The sequence below is a fragment of the Heteronotia binoei genome, chromosome 19 (assembly GCF_032191835.1).
Source record: "Heteronotia binoei isolate CCM8104 ecotype False Entrance Well chromosome 19, APGP_CSIRO_Hbin_v1, whole genome shotgun sequence".
Taxonomy (NCBI): domain Eukaryota; kingdom Metazoa; phylum Chordata; class Lepidosauria; order Squamata; family Gekkonidae; genus Heteronotia; species Heteronotia binoei.
Genome location: NC_083241.1, coordinates 45,013,034 through 45,037,797, shown reverse-complemented (window position 1 = coordinate 45,037,797; position 24,764 = coordinate 45,013,034). Strand labels below are relative to the sequence as shown.

Here is a 24,764-nt window from a genome sequence, read left to right as displayed (position 1 = left end):
CTTCCAGCTGCAGCCCCAGAGAGAAGCTGGGGCTGCCCCACTGCTGAAGCATCAACTTTGCACATTTGGAACACAACAAAGAGGACACAAAAACATGTTTTCAGAAGGCAAGAAAGAAGAGAGTCTCCAGATGCTTTTATGCCTGGGGAGTCCTTGTTAGAGCTTTGATGGGAATCATCCCTGTCTCCTTCTTCCCACCCGACCCCCTGCCGTGGGCTGAGCCTTCTCTTGGGGACAGCAGCGGCTTGCCCTCCCCCCCCTGCCCTCCCCAGTAAGTCCCCCTGCAGAGCAAACGGCAGCCCTCCTGGTGGGTGGATCGGGTCCTCCTTCCTCCTCCGGCCAAGGTGAGGGGTGGGTCAGCCAGTCCAGGCAGGGCTGGGATGAAGCCTCTACAAAGTTGGGGGGGGGCGGGTCTGGACTGCAGGGAACCCAGAGTACTCTTGAATTCTGAGCCAGGTTGCAATTCGAGGGTCTACAAAAAATTCTCTTTACAATTCCTGAGTGCACGTCCCCATGGAACCCCAAGGAGGGTCGCTCGCGGGGCCCCCTGGGACTCCTCGCCTGTCTTCTTACGAGTTCTTCTGAGGGATCTTTATCGTCACCGTCTTCACCTCCGAATATTCCCGCAATCCGCACTCGCCCCTGGAGAGGAAGCACAGCCCAGGTGGGATGGCAGAAACGCGGAAGGGGCAGGGGCAAGGCGTCATCCCAGGAGGGAGAGCTCTGACCCATAGAGAACACGCCCCATGGAAAGAAAGAGGAGGGGTGTCTTGGGTAGAACTTCCTTGTGGCTTCCCCACCCCAAGCCCCTCAGAGCCTGGCAGAAGCACCCACCCTGGCCAGTGTGTCCTTTCCACCCAGCCCCAGCCCGGCTCCAGGCTCTCTGATCAGCCACTCTGCAGAGACCCACACCTGGTATATTGCCCAGTTCCCACCCCACAGCTATTCCCCTCGGGGTGGGGTGGGGGGAGCCCAGCAGCAGCCCACCAGAAAAGCCTGCTTACATTTCTCTCCCGTTCCCAGACATTTTGAACCCTCCGAAAGGACTCTGGGCGTTTAAAGCATTGTAGCAGTTGATCCTGTCCGAGAAAAAGAGAACGCAGCGGTCAGAGCCTTGTAGTCCCACTCACAGCGGTCAGGCGACCCGAATCCCTTCGCCCCTGGGAGTGATGGAGGGAGGGCTGGCTGATGCCCTGGAGTTTCTCTTGGGGCTGGGCTTCCCCCTCCTGCATTAGGAAGCTTCCAAAAAGCAGTTCCAGCAGGGCATGTGATGCCCACAACAGCTTGCAAACATCAGCTTCTGCCCTCCACATTACCAGGTATCCACAGGAATTCTAGCAGTGCAAAGAAGCAAACTGTGGGGATTGTGTGTCTCCTTGCACCAGGGAATGTTACTGAGGTGTGCTTCAGGAAGACGCCACACAAAAAGGATCTGAACCCTGCCCTTCTGCATCACTGCTTCTCGAGCAAGACCTGGGACTCCAAAATCTAGGCACTAATCCTAGCCAGAGTTGAACCTTCTACAGCCCCTGTAGACACCGGGCTTCGAAGGGCATAGGCCTGCGTAGGACCACAGCGTCAGAAGAGGAGAGTTTTGGGAGGGCAGCCTTACCAGACGGTCCCCGCTTGCATGGCCGCAGAGACAGTCAGGGCCTTGTTGAGGTCATTGGTGAAGACGGCGGCCACCAGCCCAAAGTCGGAGTTGTTGGCCCGCTCGATCACTTCCTCCATGGTCTTGAACCGCAGGATTTCTTGGACAGGCCCAAAGATCTGCAACAGAAACGGAAGCGTTGCCTGACAAAAAGGTGGGACGTTTTCCTGGGATTTCAGCAGAAGCCTGACCCTACTTAGCTTCCGGTGAGGACAGAGAGAGAGACCAGCGTGTGGATCTGAGCCACAGTTTTGCTGGGAATGAGAGAGCGGCCCATGCCCTGGGGGGAGGGGGGAGCAAAGGGGCCAGCGGCTACCTCTTCCTTGGCAATGCGCATGTCGTCGGTCACGTTGGAGAAGACGGTGGGCTCGATGAAGAAGCCCTTCCGGCCCAGGCCTTTGCCGCCACACTCCAACCGGGCCCCCTCGGTGATCCCGCTTTGGATCAGCTCCAGGATCTTGTTGTACTGCTTCTTGTCGATCTGAGGGAGAGGGAGAGAAAGAAGCGGCTTCAGGCTCCTCTGGCAGCTCCTTGGGGAACCCCACGTCAGTGGGGAAGCACCAAAGAAATGTGCTGGTTGAAGCTCTTCTGGAGGAATCTTTGCTCCCAGCTCTCCACAGTCTGCCCGGTCAACAACCTGTGGAAGCTGATTTGCAGAATGCTGCACACCCCCTCCCCCCCACAGCACACAGGAACACGCAAGGCTGCCTTCAGTCCACCCAGGCCAGTATGGTCTGCTCAGACTGGCCTAGAATCCTGGAGCTGGAAGGGACCCCCAGGGTCATCTAGTCCAACCCCCTGCACAATGCAGGAAACTCATAAATACCTCCCCCTCACATACATCTCCAGTAACCCAGAAGATGGCAAAAACGAGTGGCGCTCCACGGTCTCAGGCAGAGGTCTTCCTCATCACATCGCCTACTCCCTGGTCCTCTCAATTGGAGATGCTGGGGATTGAACCTGGGACCTTCTGCATGCTGAGCAGATGCTCTGCCACTGAGCCGCAGCCCCTCCCCTATGATACACAAAGCTGCCTTCGACTGAATCAGACCATCCAGGTCAGTCTTGTCTACTCAGACTGGCAGCTTCTCTCCAAGCTCTCAGGCAGAGGAAGGTCTTCCCCATCACCTCCTGCCTGCTTGTTTTAACTGGAGATGTCGGGGATTGAACCCGGGACCTTCTGCATGCCAAGCAGATGCTCTACCACTGAGCTATGGCCCCTCCAGAGCAGTAGGCTTCCTCCAGGCAGTGAAAGGGCCGGCCCTCTCCGGCTCCTTGTATACCTGTGGTCCCTGTTCCGTAGCTGGGTCGAAAGGGCTCCCCACAGCTCTCCTCTTGGCCCGTTCAACGCTCCTCCGGACGAACTCCTCGTAGATGGACTCCTCCACGTAGATCCGCGAACCAGCTGTGCAGCACTGCCCTTGGTTGAAGAAGACCCCTTGGTGGGCCTGTTCCACGGCGTAGTCCACTGCAAGAAACAGGAGGCCACACGCTGAGCTGCCTTGTCCCACATCTGTCACAGGCTTGTGCCCATGGCGGACGTGTCCCCCCTGCACCGCCTGCAAAGGACGCTGTGCGACTTCAAAGCCGAGGAGAGGAGCCTTGTGGGTGTGTGTGGACTGTGGACATGTGAGGGGAGGGGGCTCCGACATCAAAACATCCCCCCACATGTGCGGAGAGGACCCTGCCGTGGCCGAGGATGATTCATGCCTTTTGCGTCAGGATTCCTGGAAGAAGGGGGCTGAGATCAAAAGGATTCTGAGGCCGAGGAGAGCTTGAAGATACCCGGCAGGAGGTGAGTCACATTAGAGCCAACAATGGAGTAATTAATGCTCCCCCTGCCCAGCTCACGATGGTAAAACCACAGGAGCAACTCAGGCCTCGGCCAGGCCCGTGGTGGAGACTACAAACGGAGGGGCGGAGAACTCTTCTCCAGAGGGAAGGCTCCTACGTAAGACTGTCAGAGTCAGAACGCACAGACGGGCCACCGAGTGCCATGAAAAGCTGACTCTGTTTGCGATATTATGTGAGCAATCTGGTCCTAGGACTGTCTGGGGGGCTGCTCACGCAGGACCACTTGGAGGTGCTTCTTTGCTGCTCGCCCTGCTTCAAAAAGGGAGGAAGGGCAAGGCCAAACAGAGAGTCAAGGAGCACCTGAGGAGCCAACAAGAACTTCAGGGTGTCAAGTTTATATCCTGAAACTCTTGTGGGTCTCTCTGGGTTCCTGGACTCGAATCTGCTGCAGGACAAGCCGGCTGCCCTCTGAAACGACGGGAAGCAGGTGCCAGAAAGCCCTGGCTCCTTTGCAGAGAGCTGGGGTGGCTGCCGCTCCTTGCAGACAGGTCCTGGACACTGCTATGTGACCCGTGACTTGGGCCCCAGCAGCACAGAGGGGAGAGGGGCAACCTTGGCAAAGGCCCGTTCAGGTTGCAACACCAAGAAAACCAAGTCCAGACAAAGCCAGAAGGCAACTGCCCAGCTGACAGGCCCGCAGCCAGAAAATTTAAGACCAGGAGAAGGAGGGGATAAAATTTTAGGTGGGGGGATCACAGGGCACAAAATGATATCACACACTTACAAGAAACCTGGGCAGCCTGCTCCCCTGTTGAGCCATCACGGTGGCACTCCAAGAGTGTGAGCAGCAGTGTGTTTATGAGTGAGAAAGCACAGGAGAGCAGGGAAGGCGGCACGAGAGTGGAAAAGACGGCACAAGAGTGGGGAAGGTGGCATGAGAGCAGGGAAGGTGACACGAGAGCAGAGAAGGCAGCACGAGAGCGGGGAAGGCAGCACGAGAGCGGGGAAGGCGGCACGAGAGTGGAAAGGATGGCACAAGAGCAGGGAAGGTGGCACAAGAGCAGGGAAGGCAGCACGAGAGCAGGGAAGGTGGCAGGAGAGTGGGGAAGGAAGCATGAGAGCGGGAAAGGTGGCACAAGAGTGGGAAAGGCAGCATGAGAGCGGGGAAGGAGGCATGAGAGCAGGGAAGGTGGCATGAGAGCGGAGAAGGTGGCACGAGAGCGGGGAAGGTGGCACGAGAGCGGGGAAGGAGGCAGGAGAGCGGGGAAGGCAGCATGAGAGCGGGGAAGGAGGCACGAGAGCGGGGAAGGAGGCACGAGAGTGGGGAAGGTGACATGAGTGCGGGGAAGGCAGTATGAGAGCGGGGATGATGGCACGAGAGCAGGGAAGGAGGCACGAGAGCAGGGAAGGCAGCATGTGAGCGGGGAAGGTGGCAGGAGAGTGGGGAAGGCAGCATGAGAGCGGGGAAGGAGGCATGAGAGCGGGGAAGGAGGCACGAGAGCAGGGAAGGCAGCTTGTGAGCGGGGAAGGCGGCAGGAGAGTGGGGAAGGCATCATGAGAGTGGGGAAGGAGGCACGAGAGCGGGGAAGGCGGCAGGAGAGTGAGAAAGCAGCAGGAGAGCGAGAAGCCAGCAGGAGAGTGATGGCAGCAAGTGACGGTGGAAGAACCGAAAAGATAAAACAGGGGGATGATTTGTGGAGCCTGGCCCCCCAGGGCCCCCCATAGCTATGGGCCTGCCAGCTGAGTGAGCTGATCTGGGTCTGCAGGACAGAGTCTCCCGTCTTCAAGAGAGATGCTTCCATGGAAAGGACAAGTAGTCAGCTACCCCTGCCTGTGGCCAAGCAGGATCCTGCATGACTCTCAGAACCCCCCAGGAGAGCCCAGGCAAGCCGGATCTCATCAGATCTTGGAAGCTCAGCAGGGCTGACCCTGGCAAGAACTTGGAGGGGAGACCTCCATGGAATACCAGAGCTGGGAGGCAGGGGCAGGCTGTATCAAGCCACTCTCTGAGTGCCCTTGACACCATGCTCCAGGAGGGGTCACCTGAAGTTGCCATGGCTTCCAGGCATGCACTCACGTGCACACACACGTATGACAAGGAAACCCCCGGAGAAAGACTGGAAATGACTTGTGGGAAGTCGCCAGGCAAGGGGTGAGTTCCTTCACTCATCAGAACCAAGTGCTAACTTCTCAACCGTTCCCTGAGTCGACCTTCCCCCGGGGTGACATGTCATCCCACGCGCCAGAAATCTGCAACCCTCCCCCACTGCGTGGCCAGAAGCCAAACATTTGAGGAACTCGGTGGGGGAGGAAAAGGGGGGAGCATCATGAGATCAGACAGCTCAGCATCTGGGAAAGCAAAGCTGCACTTCCCGCAAGGTGTGGCTCCCCAGAAGGGGCTGGAAGGGCGTAGAGCTATCCCTTCTCCCCTCCCAGACAGGAAACGGGTGCCCAAGCGAGGGCCCTTTCTGGCCACAGTCCCCCCCCCCCCCTCCAGGGAGTCTGGCAGCTGGAGAGCTGCACCCCCAGAACACACCTCTGCTTGCCTCCTCCCCACTCCCCCCCCCCAGCTCCTCCAGAGGAATCCAGACTCACAAAAACACACAACTCAGCTGTGCTTCTCGCAGCCTCATGCAAGCAGCAGGCAGGGCTGCCAATCTCCTGGTGGGGCCTGGAGATGCCCTGGAATTGCAACCGGTCTCCAGACTGCAGGGACCAGTCCCCCGACCCCCCGGAGAGAAAATGGGAGGGGCTTCAAGAGGGTGGGCTCTATGGCATCATATTCCTGCTGAGTTCCTGCCCCTCCACAGGCTCTTGCCCCACCCTCCAAATCTCCAGGAATGTCCTGGCCTGGAGCTGACACCCGCAGCAGCAGACAGAGGAGAAGCCAGTGGCAGGGCTGCGTCCTCTGTTCTGCATGGCTGGCCTTAGCCAAGACCTCAGTGGGCAGCCTCCATCCCCATGGGCAAGGGGAGGGCAAGACTGACCTTGCAGAGACTGACTCTCCTGGATCCTCACACCTGCTTCTTCAGGGCTTGGTGTTATTGTTAGCAGCCTCCTCGGGCCGTACAGCTGAGAATGCTCAGGACGGTACCATTGAATCAGCAAAAGATGCTTTGTAAAGCACACACAAACATGCACACAGAGAGCACACACGGAAGGCAAGAGGAGTGCCGCGGCTGACTCACAATCTGCATCTGCAAAAATAATGTTGGGGCTCTTCCCCCCCAGCTCCAGCGTCACCCTCTTCAAGTTACTCCTTCCTGCTGCTTCCTGGATCAGCTTCCCCACCTGAAAGGAAACAGAGATGCCGCCGTTGCCACACGCAGCATCAGCCGGCAGCAGGGAGCAGAGAGAAAGACATCAGAGGAGGCCATGGGGACCGGGAGGTTTCCTGCAGCAGCCCAAGGAGAGAGGAAGCGCGAGATGGACAGTGTGACCGATTCCCCACTAGCCTTATGCCGGCCTCACTCTCCTCGTCCCTGCAGGGCTTCCGTTGGATTTCACACTGTCTGCCCCGGGGCTGCGACTCACTTTGCCTCTTTTGCCCAGCAAACAAGACTCTGGAAAGCCAGTTTGGTGTAGTGGTTAAGTGTGTGGACTCTTATCTGGGAGAACCGGGTTTGATTCCCCACTCCTCCACTTGCACCTGCTGGAATGGCCTTGGGTCAGCCGTAGCTCTGGCAGAGGTTGTCCTTGAAAGGGCAGCTGCTGTGAGAGCCCTCTCAGCCCCTCCCACCTCACAGGGTGTCTGTTGTGGGGGAGGAAGGGAAAGGAGATTGTGAGCCGCTCTGAGACTCTTCGGAGTGGAGGGCGGGATATAAATCCAATATCTTCATCAACCTCACAGGGTGTCTGTTGTGGGGGAGGAAGGGAAAGGAGATTGTGAGCCGCTCTGAGACTCTTCGGAGTGGAGGGCGGGATATAAATCCAATATCTTCATCAACCTCACAGGGTGTCTGTTGTGGGGGAGGAAGGGAAAGGAGATTGTGAGCCGCTCTGAGACTCTTCGGAGTGGAGGGCGGGATATAAATCCAATATCTTCATCTACCTCACAGGGTGTCTGTTGTGGGGGAGGAAGGTAAAGGAGATTGTGAGCTGCTCTGAGACTCTTCGGAGTGGAGGGCGGGATATAAATCCAATATCTTCTTCTTCTTCTTCTTTAAAAACTGGTTCCTGTTTGCAGCCCTGGGGCAGATAATGTGAAGCCCCGCGGAGAAGAGGCACCTGAGGCTAGTGGGGAATCCCTCTCTGTCTGCAGCCGAAGAAAGAGCCCAGGAACACCTTCAAGACTAACCAAAGTAGTGGCAGGGAGAAGTTTTCAGCAGTGACCCCTTCAGTGGGCAGTGACTTCCGGAAGTTCATCCCCTGCCACAAATGTAGTTAGTCTTTAAAGTGCATCAGAAGTGAGCAGAGACTCCGGAAAGCTCCACCAATTGTGTTAGTCTATAAGGAGCACCGGAGGAAGCGATTGTTTGCACGGGGGTAACCGAGGAGCAAAGAAACCAATATCCCACGGAAGAAGAAGAAGACTGCAGATCTATACCCTGCCCTTCCCTCTGAATCAGAGTCTCAGAGCGGCTCACAGTCTCCTTTCCCTTCCTCCCCCACAACAGACACCCTGTGAGGTGGGTGGGGCGGAGAGGGCTCTCACAGCAGCTGCCCTTTCAAGGACAACTCCTACGAAAGCTATGGCTGACCCAAGGCCATTCCAGCAGCTGCAAGTGGAGGAGTGGGGAACCAAACCCGGTTCTCCCAGATAAGAGTCTGCTCACTTAGAGCTATGGCTGACCCAAGGCCATTCCAGCAGGTGCAAGTGGAGGAGGGGGGAATCAAACCCAGTTCTCCCAGATAAGAGAGCTATGGTTCACCCAAGGCCATTCCAGCAGGTGCAAGTGGAGGAGTGGGGAATCACACCCGGTTCTCCCAGATAAGAGAGCTATGGTTCACCCAAGGCCATTCCAGCAGGTGCAAGTGGAGGAGTGGGGAATCCAACCTGGTTCTCCCAGATAAGAGAGCTATGGCTGACCCAAGGCCATTCCAGCAGCTGCAAGTGGAGGAGGGGGGAATCAAACCCAGTTCTCCCAGATGAGAGAGCTCTGGGTGACCCAAGGCCATTCCAGCAGGTGCAAGTGGAGGAGTGGGGAATCCAACCCGGTTCTCCCAGATAAGAGAGCTCTGGCTGACTCAAGGCCATTCCAGCAGCTGCATGTGAAGGAGTGGGGAATCCAACCCGGTTCTCCCAGATAAGAGAGCTCTGGCTGACCCAAGGCCATTCCAGCAGCTGCAAGTGGAGGAGTGGGGAATCCAACCCGGTTCTCCCAGATAAGAGAGCTCTGGCTGACCCAAGGCCATTCCAGCAGCTGCAAGTGGAGGAGTGGGGAATCAAACCCGGTTCTCCCAGATAAGAGAGCTCTGGCTGACCCAAGGCCATTCCAGCAGCTGCAAGTGGAGGAGTGGGGAATCCAACTCAGGTCCCCCAGATAAGAGTCCTCTGCACACTTCACCACGACACCAGACTGGCTCTCTAAAAGACAAAAGAGCAGCTCCTGATCTCCTGTCAGCCTCTTGGTCCAACTGGCAGTGGCTCGCCAGGATCTTCCCCTTCACCTCCTGCTGCCTGCTGCCTTCAGCTGGAGATTCCAGGGGTTGAACCAAGGACCTCCTGCATGCCAAGCAGAGGCTCTGCCCCTCTCCCAACATCCCCAGCGACCCTGCCCTGCCCCCTTCCTTGGAACCCCAGTCAAGATGGGCCTCCTCGACCAACCCTGAAGCAGTGGGCTGGGGGGGGGGGGGGGGAGGGCTAGCCTTGGGTGGCGCCTAGAAAGCAGGAAGGAGGCAGCAGCTGGAGGCCTGGCTCTGCACCAGCAGTGTCGGCCTCTCCGCCCCCTTCCAGAGGTGTGCTTGGCTGTGCCCAGGGAGAGAGAGGCGGCCCAGGCACAGCCTGGCTCGAGAGAGAGCAGCAGCCTCCCCCGAAGATAAGGGAGGCAGGAATGTTGGCACCAGCTGTGGGGAGAAGGCGGCTCCGGAGGGCCCTGGGGAAACGCCAAGAGAGGCCCAGGAGGGTAGGGCGGGGGGCGCCATCGGTGGTCCTGCAGTGGGGCCCCCTCCTTCAGAGCACCTCTTGGGAAGGACCCCTTGCCAGCCTTCCTGGGGGCATTATGTTTGGGCAGGGACCCATAGAGGGGGAGCCAGGGAGGAGTTGGGGGAGCCCTTGGGGGTACTGGCTCAGGAAGAGGCTGGGACTCTCAAGAGTTCACACCTGGAAAACCTGGGGGGTCTCTCAGGTGAGGCCGGGCTCGAATCCCACCCAGGGCTCCTCTGGGATCAGGGGTTTCTCTTCACAGGCAAAAGTGATGTTGCAACTCCCCCCTCCCCCACTCTGTTCTCTCCAGAGGAGCTGACCTGGAGATCAGCCGTCATTCAGGAGGTCTCCAGCCCCGGCCTGGAAGTTGACAAGCCTAGATCATCCAAGACATCCCTAGATCAGCCCCTCCCCTTTGGGGGGGGGGGCTGGAGAAGACACGCACTGGTCTATCAGCGGCCAGCGATCTGCCTGCCTCAGCAGAAGGCAGAAACATGCCTCTTTTTTTGTAGAAAAGGCCAGCAGGAACTCATTTGTATATTAGGCCACACACCCCTGGCATCACCTTTGTTTCACGCAGGGCTTTTTTTGCAGGAAAAGCCCAGCCGGAACTCATTTGCATATTGGGCCACAGCCATCTGATGCCAAGCCAGCTGGAACTGCATTCCTGCGCGTTCCAGCTTAAAAAAAAAAAAAAGCCCCCGGCAGAAGGGGCTCTCTCTCTCTCTCTGGCCTGTTTTAAATTACTGCAGAGACTTTGGGGCCCCCTTTGCAGCTGAGAGGAAGAGGGTCAGAATGAAATCTAAACCGCTGGCCAGCTTGCGGCAGGTATGGGGGGGGGGGGCCTTTCCGCAAGGCTGCCATCCCGCTCTGTCTCCTCCCAGTGGTGGTTGGACAAGACTCCGGGAGGGCAGGGGGGGCGGCTTGTTTGTTATCCAAACACAGCTTGACCCAGAGAGAAGATCACAGCCCTTGTCAATCCTTACAGCAGCACCCCCCGCCCCCCCCCCCAAGAGAGAGAGGAAGTCCAGGCCCTGCTGAGACAGGCCAGCCCAGAAGCTTGCTGGGGCTGCTCCGTGGGGCCTGATCCACCAGGGAAGCGTGTGCTGCAGGCTGAGATGTTAGGAGCTGCCCCACAGCTTGCAAAGAGGAGTGAGGAGTCCTGATCCCGACCCCCACTGTGAGAAGCAGGAGACAGAGCCTGAGTTGTGTTTGGCACCTGACTCTGGTTCACCCACACGAGCCCCCTTTCCCCCTCTTGCAAATGACTGACGGGGGGGGGGGGCTGTACCTCCCTTAGCATCCCCCTTGGAGAGAAGCTCAGGGGAGCCCCCGAGGCTTCACCACATCATGGCGTTGCAGGGAGCCCCTGCCCGACTCACTGCTTGGAGGGTTTATTTGGATGTTTGCGTGCCAGGCCCCTGCGATTGCAAAGGCTCTTCGGACTGCAGGGACCCCTTCCCCTGGAGAAAAGCACTTCTTGGGAAGGGCCCCTCCCCTCCCAAACCCCGCCCTTGACAGGCTCCACCCCCACAAATCCCCACCCAGAGCTGGTGCCCCTGAAGACCAGAACGGGGGCTAGCCTGAAACACCCTCAGAAGACCCCAGCAGCCGCTCAAGCACAGCTGGCCAAAAGGGAACTCTCCTCCTCCGGCCCAGGCCTCTGGGAAGCCGCGCCCCCTCCACAACGTCCACAGAACGGCTCACTGAATCACAGAACCATAGAGTTGGGAGGGACCTCCAGGGTCATCTAGTCCAACCCCCTGCCCACTGCGGGAAACTCACAAACACCTCCCCCCCACCCCCCACACAAACACCCAGTGGCTCCTCCGGATGCCTGGCTAAATGGGCCTGGGGAGAATTACTGACTGATCCCAATCAGGATTTCTTTGGGTGTGTCAGAAGGGGCCACGAGAACTAAGCCCTGATGCAGCCCTTCGTGCCGTCCCTCTCACAGGACCCTCATTGCTATCAGGGGGCCCTCTAGCCTCTGCCCACCCCCTCCCCAGGAAGGCCCAGACCGCTCTGTGGTGTTTAGTGCCTGAGGTGAAGGATTCGTCTGGCACCATCACCCCACTCCCCTTCTAAGCTTGAGGTTGCACATGGGCATGGCTCCCCAAGTGGTCCTTCTGGAAGGGTGAACCCCGAGTGCCCCGCAGCCCCCTTCAGTGGGGCATGTCTCCAAGGAGAAGAGCTGGCTGGGCTGGCCCTGGGCAGACCTTCCTGGTTACCCCCATCTGCTCCCAAAGCCCTAGTGAAGAAGGGACCTCTCTGAGACCTCCCCAGAAGAGGAGAGGGGAGAGAGACCCTCTTTGGGGAACTGTGGAATGAAGCCCAAGGACTTCCGCTCTCTTAGGGACTGGGTTTGGCCACTCCCCGGCTGACCCAAGCCAGCGAGGAGGTGGCCTGGATCCCCACGGCACCCTGGCCCGCCGGCAGCTGTTTGCTCCAAATATTTGCTTGGCCGGCATCAAGGGGGCCTCTCCTCCTCCCGCCGTTTGCTTTGATGCTCTGGCCCAGGCTCCGGCTTTGTTACTCTAAGCGCAGAAAGAAAACACCCGCCCCAGCTCTCGCCTTGGGGGGGGGGGCAGTGGAGGAAGCCTCACCCAGGCTGGCCAGCACCAAGCCCCACCCGCGGCCTCCGGGGAGCCGAGCTGCCTTCCGGGGCCAAGTTGCTGCCTCCAGATGGAACCGAGCCGAGCTTCTGCAGCCAGCAGTGATGGTCAGTGGCAGCTTCCAGGCCTGCCAAGAGCATCCTGTGCTTCCCACCTGCAGAACCCTCAGGGGCTGGGAGGAGACATGCCCCCCCCGCAAGGTGGAAACAAAAGCAGCCCGGGCACCCTGCATTCTTGCAAAGTCCAGCCCGCTGCCAGCAGCAATCGGGGGCCGCAATCTGCCCTTCTTCACCCACAACCTGTGATGCAACGGTTCAAGAAGGTGATTTAACAAGAAAAAAAGGTCAAGGTAGTCCTCCGTGCAGGCACCAGTCCTTTCCAACTCTGGGGTGACGTCGCATCACGATGTTTTCACTGCAGACTTTTTGTTGCTTTCCCCAGTCATCTACATGAATAAAGGGCTATGCTATTGATGACTGGGGAAGGCAATGGCAAACCACCCTGTAAAAAGTCTGCCGTGAAAACGTCACCCCAGAGTCGGAAACGACTGGTGCTTGCGCAGGGGACCTTTCCTTTAACTTTTTATGCTATTTATGCAACAGCCCCATGGCGCAGAGTGGTAAAGCTGCAGTGCTGCAGTCTGAACTCTCTGCTCATGACCTGAGTTCAATCCCGGCGGAAGCTGGTTCAGGTAGCTGGCTCAAGGTTGACTCAGCCTTCCAGCCTCCTGAGGTCAGTGAAATGAGTCCCCAGCTTGCTGGGGGGAAAGTGTAGATGACTCGGGAAGGCAATGGCAAACCACCCCATAAAAAGTCTGCCTTGAAAACATCATGATGCAACGTCACCCCAGAGTCGGAAACGACTGGTGCTTGCAGAGGGGACTACTTTTACCCTTTTTTTTATGCTCTTGACATTATCTGCCTGCAATCTGTATCCTCTTGCTGTAAAAAAGAGCCAGAATCCAGGAGCACCTGAAAGACTAACAGCATTTGTGGCCTCAGCGGAGAGGCTGTCGGGAATCACTGCACTCACCTTCTTCAGATTATCTTATTTTGCTCTCACAGTGTCGTTACCAAACTATATCACTCCAATTTTTAGCTTTGCTAACATGTTTAATAACAACACTTTGTTTTCTGATTTCTGTACCTGTAATCCTATCACTGCCTTTATCAAGCATCTTATTCTATGGATTGCACCAATTTGCAATGTGCGATCTGCCTAGACTCTTAATCAGAAAAGGTGTAAGTGAACACAATCAAAGAATAAACATAATAATCGGATCTAACAGCCGAGGAGGAGGAAGAAGAAGACCGTAGATTTATACCCCGTCCTTCTCTCTGATTCAGAGTCTCAGAGTGGTTCACAATCTCCTTTACCTTCCTCCCCCACAACAGACACCCTGTGAGGTAGGCAGGGCTGAGAGAGCTCTCCCAGAAGCTGCCCTTTCAAGGACAATTCCTACGAGAGCTCTGGCTGACCCTAGGCCATTCCAGCAGCTGGAAGTGGAGGCATGAGGAATCAAACCCGGCTTTCCCAGATAAGAGCCTGCGATTGTAACCACTACATCAAACTGGAGGACAGATTCCCTGTAAGAATTTGCCCAGAAGCCATCTGGATCTGGTGGCTCGCACACCAAATGAGACCCATGGATGCTACACCAGAAAGGGGGGTGGTGGTTCTGGAATGACAAAGGCTACTTCTTTCTTTGACACATGCAAATTGGTCTGAGCTGACTGGGAGAGACCAGCTTTAGCTGAAGTCACTGCGATGAGGGGTGGGCCCTTTGGCCCTCCACAAGTTTCCTCCTCTCCCATTTAGCCCTTTAGCCCTCAGCTAAATAAAAGCAAAGTTCTTTAATCCCTTGGACTGCCCCCCCACCCCTGCCACATCTCTTCCAATCTGAGAACTTGTGGTAGGCTTGTCTTGGCACCTAGACATTGCGGGGGGGGGGGGGTTGGTTCTAGTGGGATTGACTCCGGGGTGCAACTAGTTCTGGCCCAGTTCCACACTTGTTCTCTTCAAGCCTGCATACAATCCTGAGGAGGCCAAACCTGGCTGCCTTCTCAGGTCCAGCTGATCTTACGGAACTGTTTTGGAAGCATTGCTCTGCTGAGTTGCTGCTAGAAGGAATTCCGCAGCACAGGAAATCAAAACCAAGACGGAACAGTTTACACTCACGTTGCACTAAAGCCTTCCAGCTGTTCCCACTTCTGGTTCTTAGAGAATTGCCTTCCCTCCGCCCTCCCCTTCATCTCAGCAATGCTTTTCACTTCCTATTAGTGAGGCTCTTGGAGGCAGGTATGGAGTCAGGGGGGAAATATGCAGCGTTTGAATTTAAATGCCTCTTACAACAAAAGCTCTCTGGAAAGAGGCTAAGCATTTATTTTGGCTACGAGAGATAATTCCAAAACTCAGGCCATCTGCCTGGCGTCTGCAGCCTCTTGCGCGGGGAAAGGGATCGATCCAAACCAAGCCCACCTACATCCTGGAGATCTGTCCAGGGGGACTCCCCCCTGATGGATCACCCCGAGGTACTGCTGCCACTAGCCTATGCACGAGCCAGTGGGGCAGCTGTGGGGTGCAAAGTTCCCTCTAAGCTGCAGAGTCTTATGAGCAAAAATTCTACTTTGTGAGCTACTGGTATTAAAGCTGTGAGCTGCTGCCTACATTATTGTGCTCTGGGGCCTTTTTTCCTGAGCTAAGACAAAAATGTGTGAGCTGGAGGCTAAAAATCTGTGAGCCAGCTCACGCTAACTCAGCTTAGAGGGAACACTGGTGAGGTGTACCTCAAGGACACCAGAGGCAAAAACAGACAAGTCCTGCCCTTTGCATGCAATCCTCCGGTCTGCCTGGTGGAACTGCAGCTCCCCAGAGGAGACAATGGAAAGATGCTGTCTGGATAACCTTTCCCAACTCTGGCACCGGATACGATTCCCCACTCCTTCACTTGAGCTGCTAGAACGGCCTTGGGTCAGCCATAGCTCTGGCAGAGTTGTCCTTGAAAGGGCAGCTGCTGTGAGAGCCCTCTCCAGCCCCACCCACCTCACAGGGTGTCTGTTGTGGGAGATAAAGGAGATTGTGAGCCGCTCTGAGACTGATTCCCCGCTAGCCTTACCCTGCTGCTCTCATGCCTCTTCTCCGCAGGGCTTCCATCGGATTTCGCACCAGCTGCCTCTCGTTCTGCCTCTTTCGCGCAGCAAACAAGATCCTCTAAAAATTGGTTTCTGTTTGCCCCATGAAAGAAGCAAAGTGAGTTACAGCCCTGGGGCATTTTTTGCGAAATCCGATGGAAGCCTGTGGAGAAGAGGAGAATGAAAGCAGGGTGAGGCTAGTGGGGAATCAGTCCGAGACTCTGAGTGGAGGCGGGATATAAACCCAATATCTTCTTCTTCTTCTCTGAGCACCACCCTTTTCTCCCAAGTCAAAGATCCTCTCACAGGCCAAAGTTTTTGTTTTGTAAACCGGCTTACCTCAGTGGACCCTGTGAAGGCAATCTTATCGATCCCCGGGTGAGAAGCGATGGCTGCGCCCGCGGTTGGCCCAAATCCTGGCAAAATGTTGACCACTCCTGGCGGAAACCCAGCCTGTCAAACAGAGAGGGGGAGAGGCAGGGTCACTCGGCAAGAAAGGGCCGCACCACAAGGCCGGACAGCTCTCGGGCCACATTCAGGAAGGGCAAGGGGACATGCCTCCTGCTCGTGGCTCACCTCCTTGATGAGAGCCCCCATGTAGAGGGCCGTGAGTGGGGTCTGCTCAGCCGGCTTGATGACCACGGTGTTGCCGCAGCAGAGGGCTGGGGCGATCTTCCACGCAAACATCAGGAGGGGAAAGTTCCACTGCAGTGGGGAGAGAGGTGGCCGTCATCATGGGCATTGTTTCCAGAGCAACCACTGAGGTTTCAGGCCTAGCCTGATTCTGAGGCCTAGATTACATTAACTACGTTTGCTCGTGAGGCTGAGTCATTCCCCAATAGAATTGGAACGTCCAGTTCTCCCCACACTCCCAGGAATCCTCTGCATCTAATCGGGAGTTCTGCCAAATTCACTTCAAATTCTGGCCCACCGCTTCCCACAATCCTGGATGAGCTACCTGGTAAGCAGTGTTCCCTCTAAGCTGAGTTAGCGTGAGCTAGCTCAGAATTTTCCAGCCTGCGGCTCACACAGAGCAAACTAATTTATGCAGCAGCTCACAACTTTAATGTCGGTAGCTCACAAAGTAGAATTTTTGCTCTCAAGACTCCACGGCTTAGAGGGAGTGTTGCTGGTAAGTATTGTTCTTTCTTTACAAAGTTAGGCTTTATTGAATGGACTTCTGCCTGTGGAGGTCTCTAGCCTATTTCTTCTTCTTTGTTTCTGTCTACAGATTTCTTATGTTCCCTCTTTAAGTCTTCCTGTGCTTTCCAGACATGCAGACAGATCCAAGTGAGCAGCAGAACAAAGTTGGAGTCGAGCGGCACCTTGAAGACCAACAAAAGTTTTATTCAGGGTATAAGCTTTCGTGTGCAGGCACACAGTTCCTCAGATGCATTGAAATTAAAATTACCAGTCTTCTATCTATATGTATGGATCGGTAATTTCCATTTCAGTGTATCTGAAGAAGTGGGTGTACACACAAAAGCTTATACCTTATTGTTGGTCTTAAAGGTGTCTGGCTGGACTCCAACTTTTCCCCATAAATGTAGCTGTTCTCTTTGAATAGGTATCTCCTGGTACAGGGTCTGGGGGGAGTTCTGGAACTGCTTCTGTCCTTCTAACTAAACTAACAATCTTGGCTGAGGTTTGCTCTCTTCCGTCGTCTAATTTTGGAGCATGGGCTTTCATGTGTCCCTCTTTGTAGCAGTTAAAACACACCCCCTCCCTCTCTTTCCATGTGGGTTGGGAGCATTCTACCTCGCGTGGCTGGTTTCAAGAGGCTGTTTTCTCTGAGGTGCCCCTGACTTCCTTTGTCTTGATGGGGGTCCTCATGGGCAGAGGGCATCACCTCCCACCCACCCTTATTCTGGGGAGAGGAAGGGTTGTCATGCCCACCCCACCCCTCCATTCCCCAGGGGAGAAGGGGGCATCGCCCATGGAGCCATAAATATGATGCCTCCTGGCCGAAAGGACCCCAAAGGTCTTCTCCAGTTCCCACCACCTGAGCCAGGGACTGCGCTCAGCCTTCAGGCAGGCACAACAAGCAGCTTCCAACTGAGCTGCGATGGCACAGGCACAGGCCAGGCAACCCTGAGAGTGGCACAGCAGGGCTCGGGCGAGGGGCAGAGTCATCAAGCGTGGCCCTCTTATTTGGCCAGCCTCTCTCTGGCTTGTCTGAAGCAGGCAGAACTCTCAGGGAGGGCTGCATGCCTGGGGAGGGTGGGGAGGTTCAGGGTCCTACCCCCCACATCAGGAGAGGCCTCTTCTGCGAGGGTCACCCGACTTCTTCCTCCAGGTCCCCATGGGGAAGGGGCAGCTTGGACAATGGCTGCCCCTTTGGGGCGAGGGGCGGGGGGGGCCGTTCTGTCTGGGAAGGGGTGCCCCACACCAGCAATCAAGCAAGCTGGAGAGAGCTGGCCACAGAATTCCCTGCAGCATCCTCCACAGAGATGCCCAAGAGCCTTCAGCCCGAAGGAAAAGCACCTTGAAGGGAGCTCTTGGCCGGCCGACCAGTTGCTGCGAGGGGGGGTGGGTGGGGGGGAGCCACAGGAAACAGCTTTTCTTCCCCCGATGGCTCCATCCCTCTTCTCTGGGGGATGTTTACAAGTCAGCAGACAGGAGTGTGCCTGCCATTTAATCCCAGCTCCGAAACAGGAGCCTGGAAGCGGGCCGTATGACGATAACAGCAGGCTGACAACATGGAGGCTAACCTGCCTTCAAACATTTCTAAACTGCTTACAGATCCAGATGAGGAGACGCGTCAGTCTGTCTGTAGCTGTGGGAAAGAGCCAGGCCCCACGAGCACCTTCCAGATGCACAAGGGGGGAGTCACTGCTCCGCACAGAGCTGTTGTGAGTCTGAGGAGTTTCTGAAGAGCTTTCACCCCCTGAGGTGCTCCCAGACTCTGGCTCTTTAAAATATTCCTTTCCTTCCTCCCTGGCCTGTCTTTTCAGTGGGGACCCAAAACACCTTCAGTTTCTCTCCTCTGTTTTGTCCTTTCAACAACTGCTCCTTGAGGCTGGCAAAGCCAAGAGAGGGGATCACTGGTCCAAGGCCAACCAATGACCTTCCAAGCCCAAGGCAGGATTCGAAGGGCCCTAGTCTGACCTAGTCTCCCAGGGCCCTAGTCTGACCTTCTAGCCACCACATCCTGCTAGGGCAGCCTCAGACACGAAAAGGCGTGGCTCCTGTGGGAACAGAGGCCGGGTGCCAGAAGAGCAACTCACCGGGATGATCTGTCCACAAACCCCAACTGGCTCATGTCTGGTGAAGGTGAAATAGTCCCCATCTGAAAGAGAGAAGGAAGACTGCTGCTGACTCCCCGAGGCACTTGGGCGGGGGAGGCTGAGAAGGAAAGCCAGGAAGCCCCCCAAAAAACATCTCTAGGGAGCATGAAGCCCCTATACTTCTCCAGCGTTGGCCTTTCCCTCTTCCCAGAGAGGCCTTTTCCCCAGCGCCTCCCACAGCCAAAGAGCAGAAGAGGGTCTTTCACAGCACAGGTGGCTTCTTTGAGCCCCATTGTGGAAACCGAGAAAGATCCTACCTCCGGACATGAACAGGCTGCCTTCTGCAAACACCCCTCCCCAATCCCCCTGAAGCCCACCCCCACCGGAGGGGGTGAAGGTCCCAAGGGCTTCCTCTTCCCCTCTCCTGGACCTCTTCCCTAGCAGCTTCTTTGAGCAGCTTTGATGGCCAGCATTATTGGGGGGGGGGAGGGAGAGAAATTCTCTCTTCTCCCCTTCTCAGCCCTCCTTCTCAGCTGCAACCCCCCAGAATTCACCAGGCAAAGAGCTGTAAGCCTCTGGGGATCACTTGGGTGGGGCTTCCTGCCTCTTTCTTTCTGGGAATTTCTCCCCCTCCACCCCGTGAACAATGGGAGATAGAATCATGGAATCCTAGAGTTGGAAGGGACCTCCAGGGTCATCAACCCCCTGCACAATGCAGGAAACTCACAAATACCTACCCCAAATTCACAGGTGATCACAGATGATTCTGTCCATGACCTGCCCCCCACCCCCAGCAAACAAGGCAGTGTCTGCCTTCTTCTCCCCTTCCCCAGGTGGAGGTCTCAGCCTCGCCAGCATTGGTTTCCAAAGTGCTCTTCAGACGCAAGGAGTTTTCTGGGCCTCTGTGAGCACAAACGCCACCACCACCACCACCACCCCACTCCGGCAGTTCTTCCAGCAGTCGAAATGAGAGCCCACTTGGTCACAGCCCAAAGACCCGTCTGGAAGGAGTGTGGATTCTGCCAGGGAATCCAAAGGCAGCCCAGCGTCTCTCCAGAGCGGACCAGGCCTAGCCCCTCAGGGGCTGTCATTCCACCCTCTCTGAGGGCCACCCTTGTCATATGCTGGAGAGCTCTCCCTTCTGCAAACTCACTGTCTCCCTGCTGTGCTTCTCCGTGCATGCCTGGAAGCCACAACACATGCAGAGGTACCCTGGGCAGACTCCTCTTCTGATCACTGAACTGCACAGCCCTGCATTAGGAGTCCCTGAGCAACCCAATCACCCCCGCCCCATGGAATAAACAATCGCCAGGAGAGCAGCATGCAGAGGCAAGACAGACAACCCCCCACGGGAGAGCAGATAATCTTGCTTGCTCTCTTTGCAGGAAGGGAGCTGATCCCACCCCTCCTGGGGCAGAGCTGGGCAGGATGTTGATTGGACACAGCCCTGGCCGGGCCAGGAAAACCACAGAGAGTCTCAGGGGAGCCTTTAATGATTTCCTCCCACTTTGCTGGCAGATGTCTGGTGGCTTCGGAGGACTCCTGCTGGGAGAAACCGCACCCCTGCATGTTGCATCACCTCTGTGCGCTGCAGGCGGCGGATTGGGGAGCTCCTGAGGCAGTGGTGTTGTAAGGTTGCCAGCCTCCAGGTGGGGCCTGGAGATCTGCTTTTACAACTGATCTCCAGCTGGCAGAGAAAAGCTCCCCTGGAGAAAATGGCTGCCTTGAAGGGTGGACTAGAGCACTGGACTCTGCTCCCCTCTCCGAACCCTGCCCTCTCCTGGATCCGCCCCCAAAGTCTCCAGGACTTTCCCGACACAGACCTGGCAACCCTCTGGTGTTGGGATATACTGGGAGATCTCCTGGAATTACGACTGCTCTTCGCAGGTTTATTATTTATCCATTGAAAGCCTTTCTTCCACTTCTCCTGGGGAAAGGGCTGCTTGGGAAGGTGGGCTGCCTGGCATTAGACTCGATTGAGGTCCCTCCCCTCCCTAAGCCCCGCCCTCCCCGGGCTGCACCCTCAAATCTCCAGGTACTTCTGAGCCTGGAGTTGGCTACCCTATGTGGAGGTCATCTGGGTCAGGCCAGCCAAAGCACCCCCCCACACACACACATACACACCAGCAGAGAGAAACCTCCTCCAGCAACCTGGATCTCTCCCCTCCTGCCTTTGCTCCTTGCAGAGGGGGAAACTCTCAGGCAGCCCTTTGGAGCCTGGCTGGGAGGCTGTGGAGGAAGCTTAGGGCTGGGAGGCAGAGGTAGGCGGGGTCAGCCAGGCGCCAGCTGCCACTTGAGGAGGGCTGCCAGCAGTGTTCCCTCTAAGCTGAGTTAGTGTGAGCTAGCTCACCGTTTTTTTTTGCGCCCCAGAGGACACTGATGTCTGCAGTAGCTCACAACTATAATGCCAGTGGCTCACGAAGTAGAATTTTTGCTCACAAGGCTCCACGGCTTAGAGGGAGAATCGGTTGCCAGGTCTGTCTTGGAAACTAGCTGGAGACTTTGGGGCTGGATCCTTGGGGGGGGGGGTAGAGAGGCCCCACCTAGAGGCTGGAAACCCAGCAACAGATGTGGTCCCTGGCACCAGAATCTGTGCAGCGGGCCAGTCTCCTTTTGGGGGAAGCTTCAAGGCAATTTGGGGAGAGGGTTGCCACCCTCTGGGGGGGGGGGCAGTTCTGGAGTTGTCCCAGGAAGACAGATGTGAGCCCCATTCCCAAATCCAGAGAGTGTGAAAGGGCTGCAGCTGACAGTTGACTTGTGCTCAAGAGAACATCCCTCCAGCCCCCCCCCCCCCCCAATTTCCAGCTCCGCAGTCCCAAAGAACGGCCCCCCTTTCTCTCTCGACACCTTCCTTCCTTCCTTCGACATGGGCATTTGCAATTAAGGTGGGTTCTTTTTTATAGAGACGTTTATTAGACTTCCTTCCTGGCAAAGAGTTTCAGCTTCTCCTTTCATGGGGGACGGAGATTAAAGTCAGGATGCCGAGCGCCACGTCCATCTGCTGCCCTGCTGCCCGATGCTCCCTTATAAAAGAGGCACTGGGGAGACCCAAAGAGCTGAGCTTGGGGCCTCAGGAGGAAGCTCTGCGAAGAAGCTGGGAGACACCCCCCACCCCCACCCCCGACTCTGAAACTGAGCAGCCCTCCTGTAAATGTGGAGAGCCTCTAGTGGAGACAAGTGTTCTCCAGGAAGGGCAGAAAAGGGCCTGGGTGTGATTTGGGGTCCTTCTCTTCATTTCCTGGGGCTGCCCCTTTTGCTTCTTGCCCCCTCTCTCCCCTCTAGAGCACAACAGCCACCCTTTCTCCGCCAAAGCACTTTCCAGTCTGCGAAACTGCCTTCCCAAGAAGCCAAATCACACCCTGGATGTGGCAGGCCAAGAAAACAGCACCAGGACAGAGAGAGGGAGATCCCCTTGGAATCAGGTGCCACTCCTCCGCCCCTCCCTGGGGACAACTCCATGAAGGATGAATCAGGACAACATTTAGGGGAGGGACGGTGGCTCAGTGGTAGAGCATCTGCTTGGTAAGCAGAAGGTCCCAGGTTCAATCCCCAGCATCTCCAGCTAAAAAGGGTCCAGGCAAGTAGTTGTGAAAAACCTCAGCTTGGGATCCTGGAGATCCGCTGCCAGTCTGAGTAGACAAGGCTGTCTTTGATGGACTGAAGGTCTGATTCTGTATAAGGCAGCTTCATGTATATGTTCAACAGTCCACCTACTTCTCAGAGGGCGGCGGGGTGGGCAGGAAGCTGTCTCCTTGGGGGAAAGAGGGGGTAAAAATGCAGGGAAGAAGACTGCAGATTTATACCCCGCCCTTCTTTCTGAATCAGAGACTCAGAGCGGCTTACAATCTCCTATATCTTCTCCCCCCACAACAGACACCCTGTGAGGTGGGTGGGGCTGAGAGGGCTCTCCCAGCAGCTGCCCTTTCAAGGACAACTCAGCTGTGGCTGAGCCAAGGTCATTCCAGCAGGTGCAAGTGGAGGAGTGGGGAATCCAACCTGGTTCTCCCAGAGAAGAGTCCTCTAATCACTACACCAAACTGGCTCTCTTATACATATCCCACCCTCTACTCTGAATCTGAGCGGCTTACAATCTCCTCTACCTTCTTCCCCCACAACAGACACCCTGTGAGGTGGATGGGGAAGAGAGAGCTCTCCACAAGCTGCCTGTTCAGGGACAAGTCTGCAAAAGACATGGCTGACCCAAGGCCAATTCAACAGCTGTAAGTGGGGAATCAAACCGGGTTCCCTGCACACTTCACTGGAGCAAGAGGGATTCCCTCCCTTCTACAGTTGCCAATCCCCAGTTGAGGGCAGAGGATCCCCTGGTTTGGAGCCCCTTCCCCTGCTTCAGGTTTCTCAGAAAGAGGGGGGTGGGGATGGAAATGTCAGCTGGCCACAGCATTATTCCCTAGGGAGACCAATCTCTATGGGGTATAATGAAGAATCAATCCATGGGTATCTGGGGTTCTAGAACGACTCTTGTTTGAAGCAGAGGCACCACATTTTCAGCGTAGCATCTAGAGCTTCTCCTCAAAAAGCCCCCCCAGGTTTCAAAAAGATTGGACCAGGGGGTCCAATTCTATGAGTGCCAAAAGAAGTTGCCCCAATCCTCCATTATTTCCAATGGAAGGCAGACATTTAAAATTAGTACAGACCCTTTAAAAATATGACCAGAACTCCCTTTGGAGTTCAGTCATGCTTGCCACAACCTTGCTCCCAGCTCCACCCCTAAAGCCCCCAGATATTTCCTGAGTCAGACCAGGCCACCCTACTCACATCCGAGGATCCAACTCACCCACAGGAATGGTGGTCCCATGGATCTTGTCCGCCCATCCAGCATAATACCGCAGGGTCTTGATGACGCCCTGGAGGTCCACGTAGAAAGCCTGAAGGAAGGGCTTGCCGCTGTTGAGAGACTCCATGGTCTGGGGAGGCAGGGGAGAAGAGCAGAAGGGAATGCTGGGAGCAAAGCCCTTCTGGAGTGAGGGCACCCCACGGGCAGCTCACTGCACTCCGGACACTGCCCAAGAAGACCTGCCTCAGCTGGGGTTGCCACAAGCCAGGACAGGCCTCCACCACGGACCTCCTACCTGAGCCACTCAAATCCACAGAGCACATCCTGGCCAGTGAAAAGCCACTTTGGGGGCCTCTCCTGGCATGAGCAGAAGGACCCCCCCCCCCGGGTCTGTAAGCTACAGGCCCAGCCAGCTGCACAAGCAGCCCGAGCCACAGGGCTGGAGGGAGGTTGAGGATGCCCCCCCAATCCTGGGGAATCTCACACTGGTCCTTCACTGTCCCCCACCCAAGGCCGGCATTGGGGGTTTGGTGCCCCAGGCAAGGTTCCACGCCCCACCCCCCAGCTCTGGCCCAAACGGGGCCTCGTTTGCATGGAGGGCTCATCTTGAGGAGGACCCCTGCCGGGAGATGGCGCCCTAGGCAACCACCTAGTTTCCCAACTCCCACACGCCGGCCCTGCCCCCGCCACACTCCTGAGAAGCCCTGCGGAGGGCATAAAAACCTCCTTGCGCCTTGGAAGACAGTTTCTGAAGGTCGCCATGTTGGTTTGCTGTAGAAGAGCTGGATTCGAGTCTGTCGTAGAAGAGCAGCACTGGAGAGGCCAGCCAGATCTTGGGGGTCAGAGCTTTCGAAAGTCCAGCCTCCCTTCATCAGACACTGGGAGGAACTTCTACAGGACCGAGGTGGGGAGGGGACTGGATTCTGGAGAGCTCTGGCAACCTGGAAATCTGGCTCGTCTCTGAGATGCTCCTGGGTGCGACTCCAGCACTCTGCTGGCCTTTGGGGAGGTGAACAGCTTGCCCAGAAAGCAGCTCTCAAGGTTCTGGTCTTGAGGGGGGGGGAGCAGCAAGGGACAGGATGGGCCCTTCTAATTCACTATATTCGGTGGCCCATGCGGGGGAGGGGTCCCAGGAGGGCAGCCAGACCTAGAGCTGCTGAGCTTCCTTAAGCCTACTTCTGATGCCCCCTGCCTGCTCATCCAGGGAGAACTGCCAGCAGGAGCCAGTGAGGAAAAGAGGAGGAGGAAGAAGAGATGATGACTGCAGATTTATCCCCCACCCTTCTCTCTGAAGCAGAGACTCAGAGCGGCAGTCTTCTGTATCTTCTCTCCCCACAACAGAGACCCTGTGAGGTGGGTGGGGCTGAGAGGGCTCTCCCAGAAGCTGCCCTTTCAAGGACAACTCTGCCAGAGCTATAGCTGACCCAAGAAGGCCATGCCAGCAGCTGCAAGTGGAGGAGGGGGAA

The 24,764-nt window shown here is 56.5% G+C and overlaps 1 protein-coding gene across 1 annotated transcript in view; it reads right to left on the bottom strand.

Annotated features, from left to right (window-relative positions):
* Positions 1 to 413: 413 nt before the first annotated feature.
* Positions 414 to 24,764, bottom strand: part of ALDH1A2 (aldehyde dehydrogenase 1 family member A2) — a 53,749-nt gene continuing 29,398 nt past the window's right edge. Inside the window, exons 4-13 of the mRNA XM_060259819.1 lie at positions 23,299 to 23,428; positions 18,504 to 18,565; positions 15,853 to 15,981; positions 15,616 to 15,729; positions 6,634 to 6,736; positions 2,935 to 3,119; positions 1,968 to 2,132; positions 1,613 to 1,770; positions 1,005 to 1,079; positions 414 to 642 (exon numbers count right to left, since the gene is read on the bottom strand). Coding sequence (XP_060115802.1) covers positions 570 to 642; positions 1,005 to 1,079; positions 1,613 to 1,770; positions 1,968 to 2,132; positions 2,935 to 3,119; positions 6,634 to 6,736; positions 15,616 to 15,729; positions 15,853 to 15,981; positions 18,504 to 18,565; positions 23,299 to 23,428 — 1,194 coding nt within the window. The 3' untranslated portion in view covers positions 414 to 569. The remainder of the gene's footprint in view (positions 643 to 1,004; positions 1,080 to 1,612; positions 1,771 to 1,967; positions 2,133 to 2,934; positions 3,120 to 6,633; positions 6,737 to 15,615; positions 15,730 to 15,852; positions 15,982 to 18,503; positions 18,566 to 23,298; positions 23,429 to 24,764) is intronic.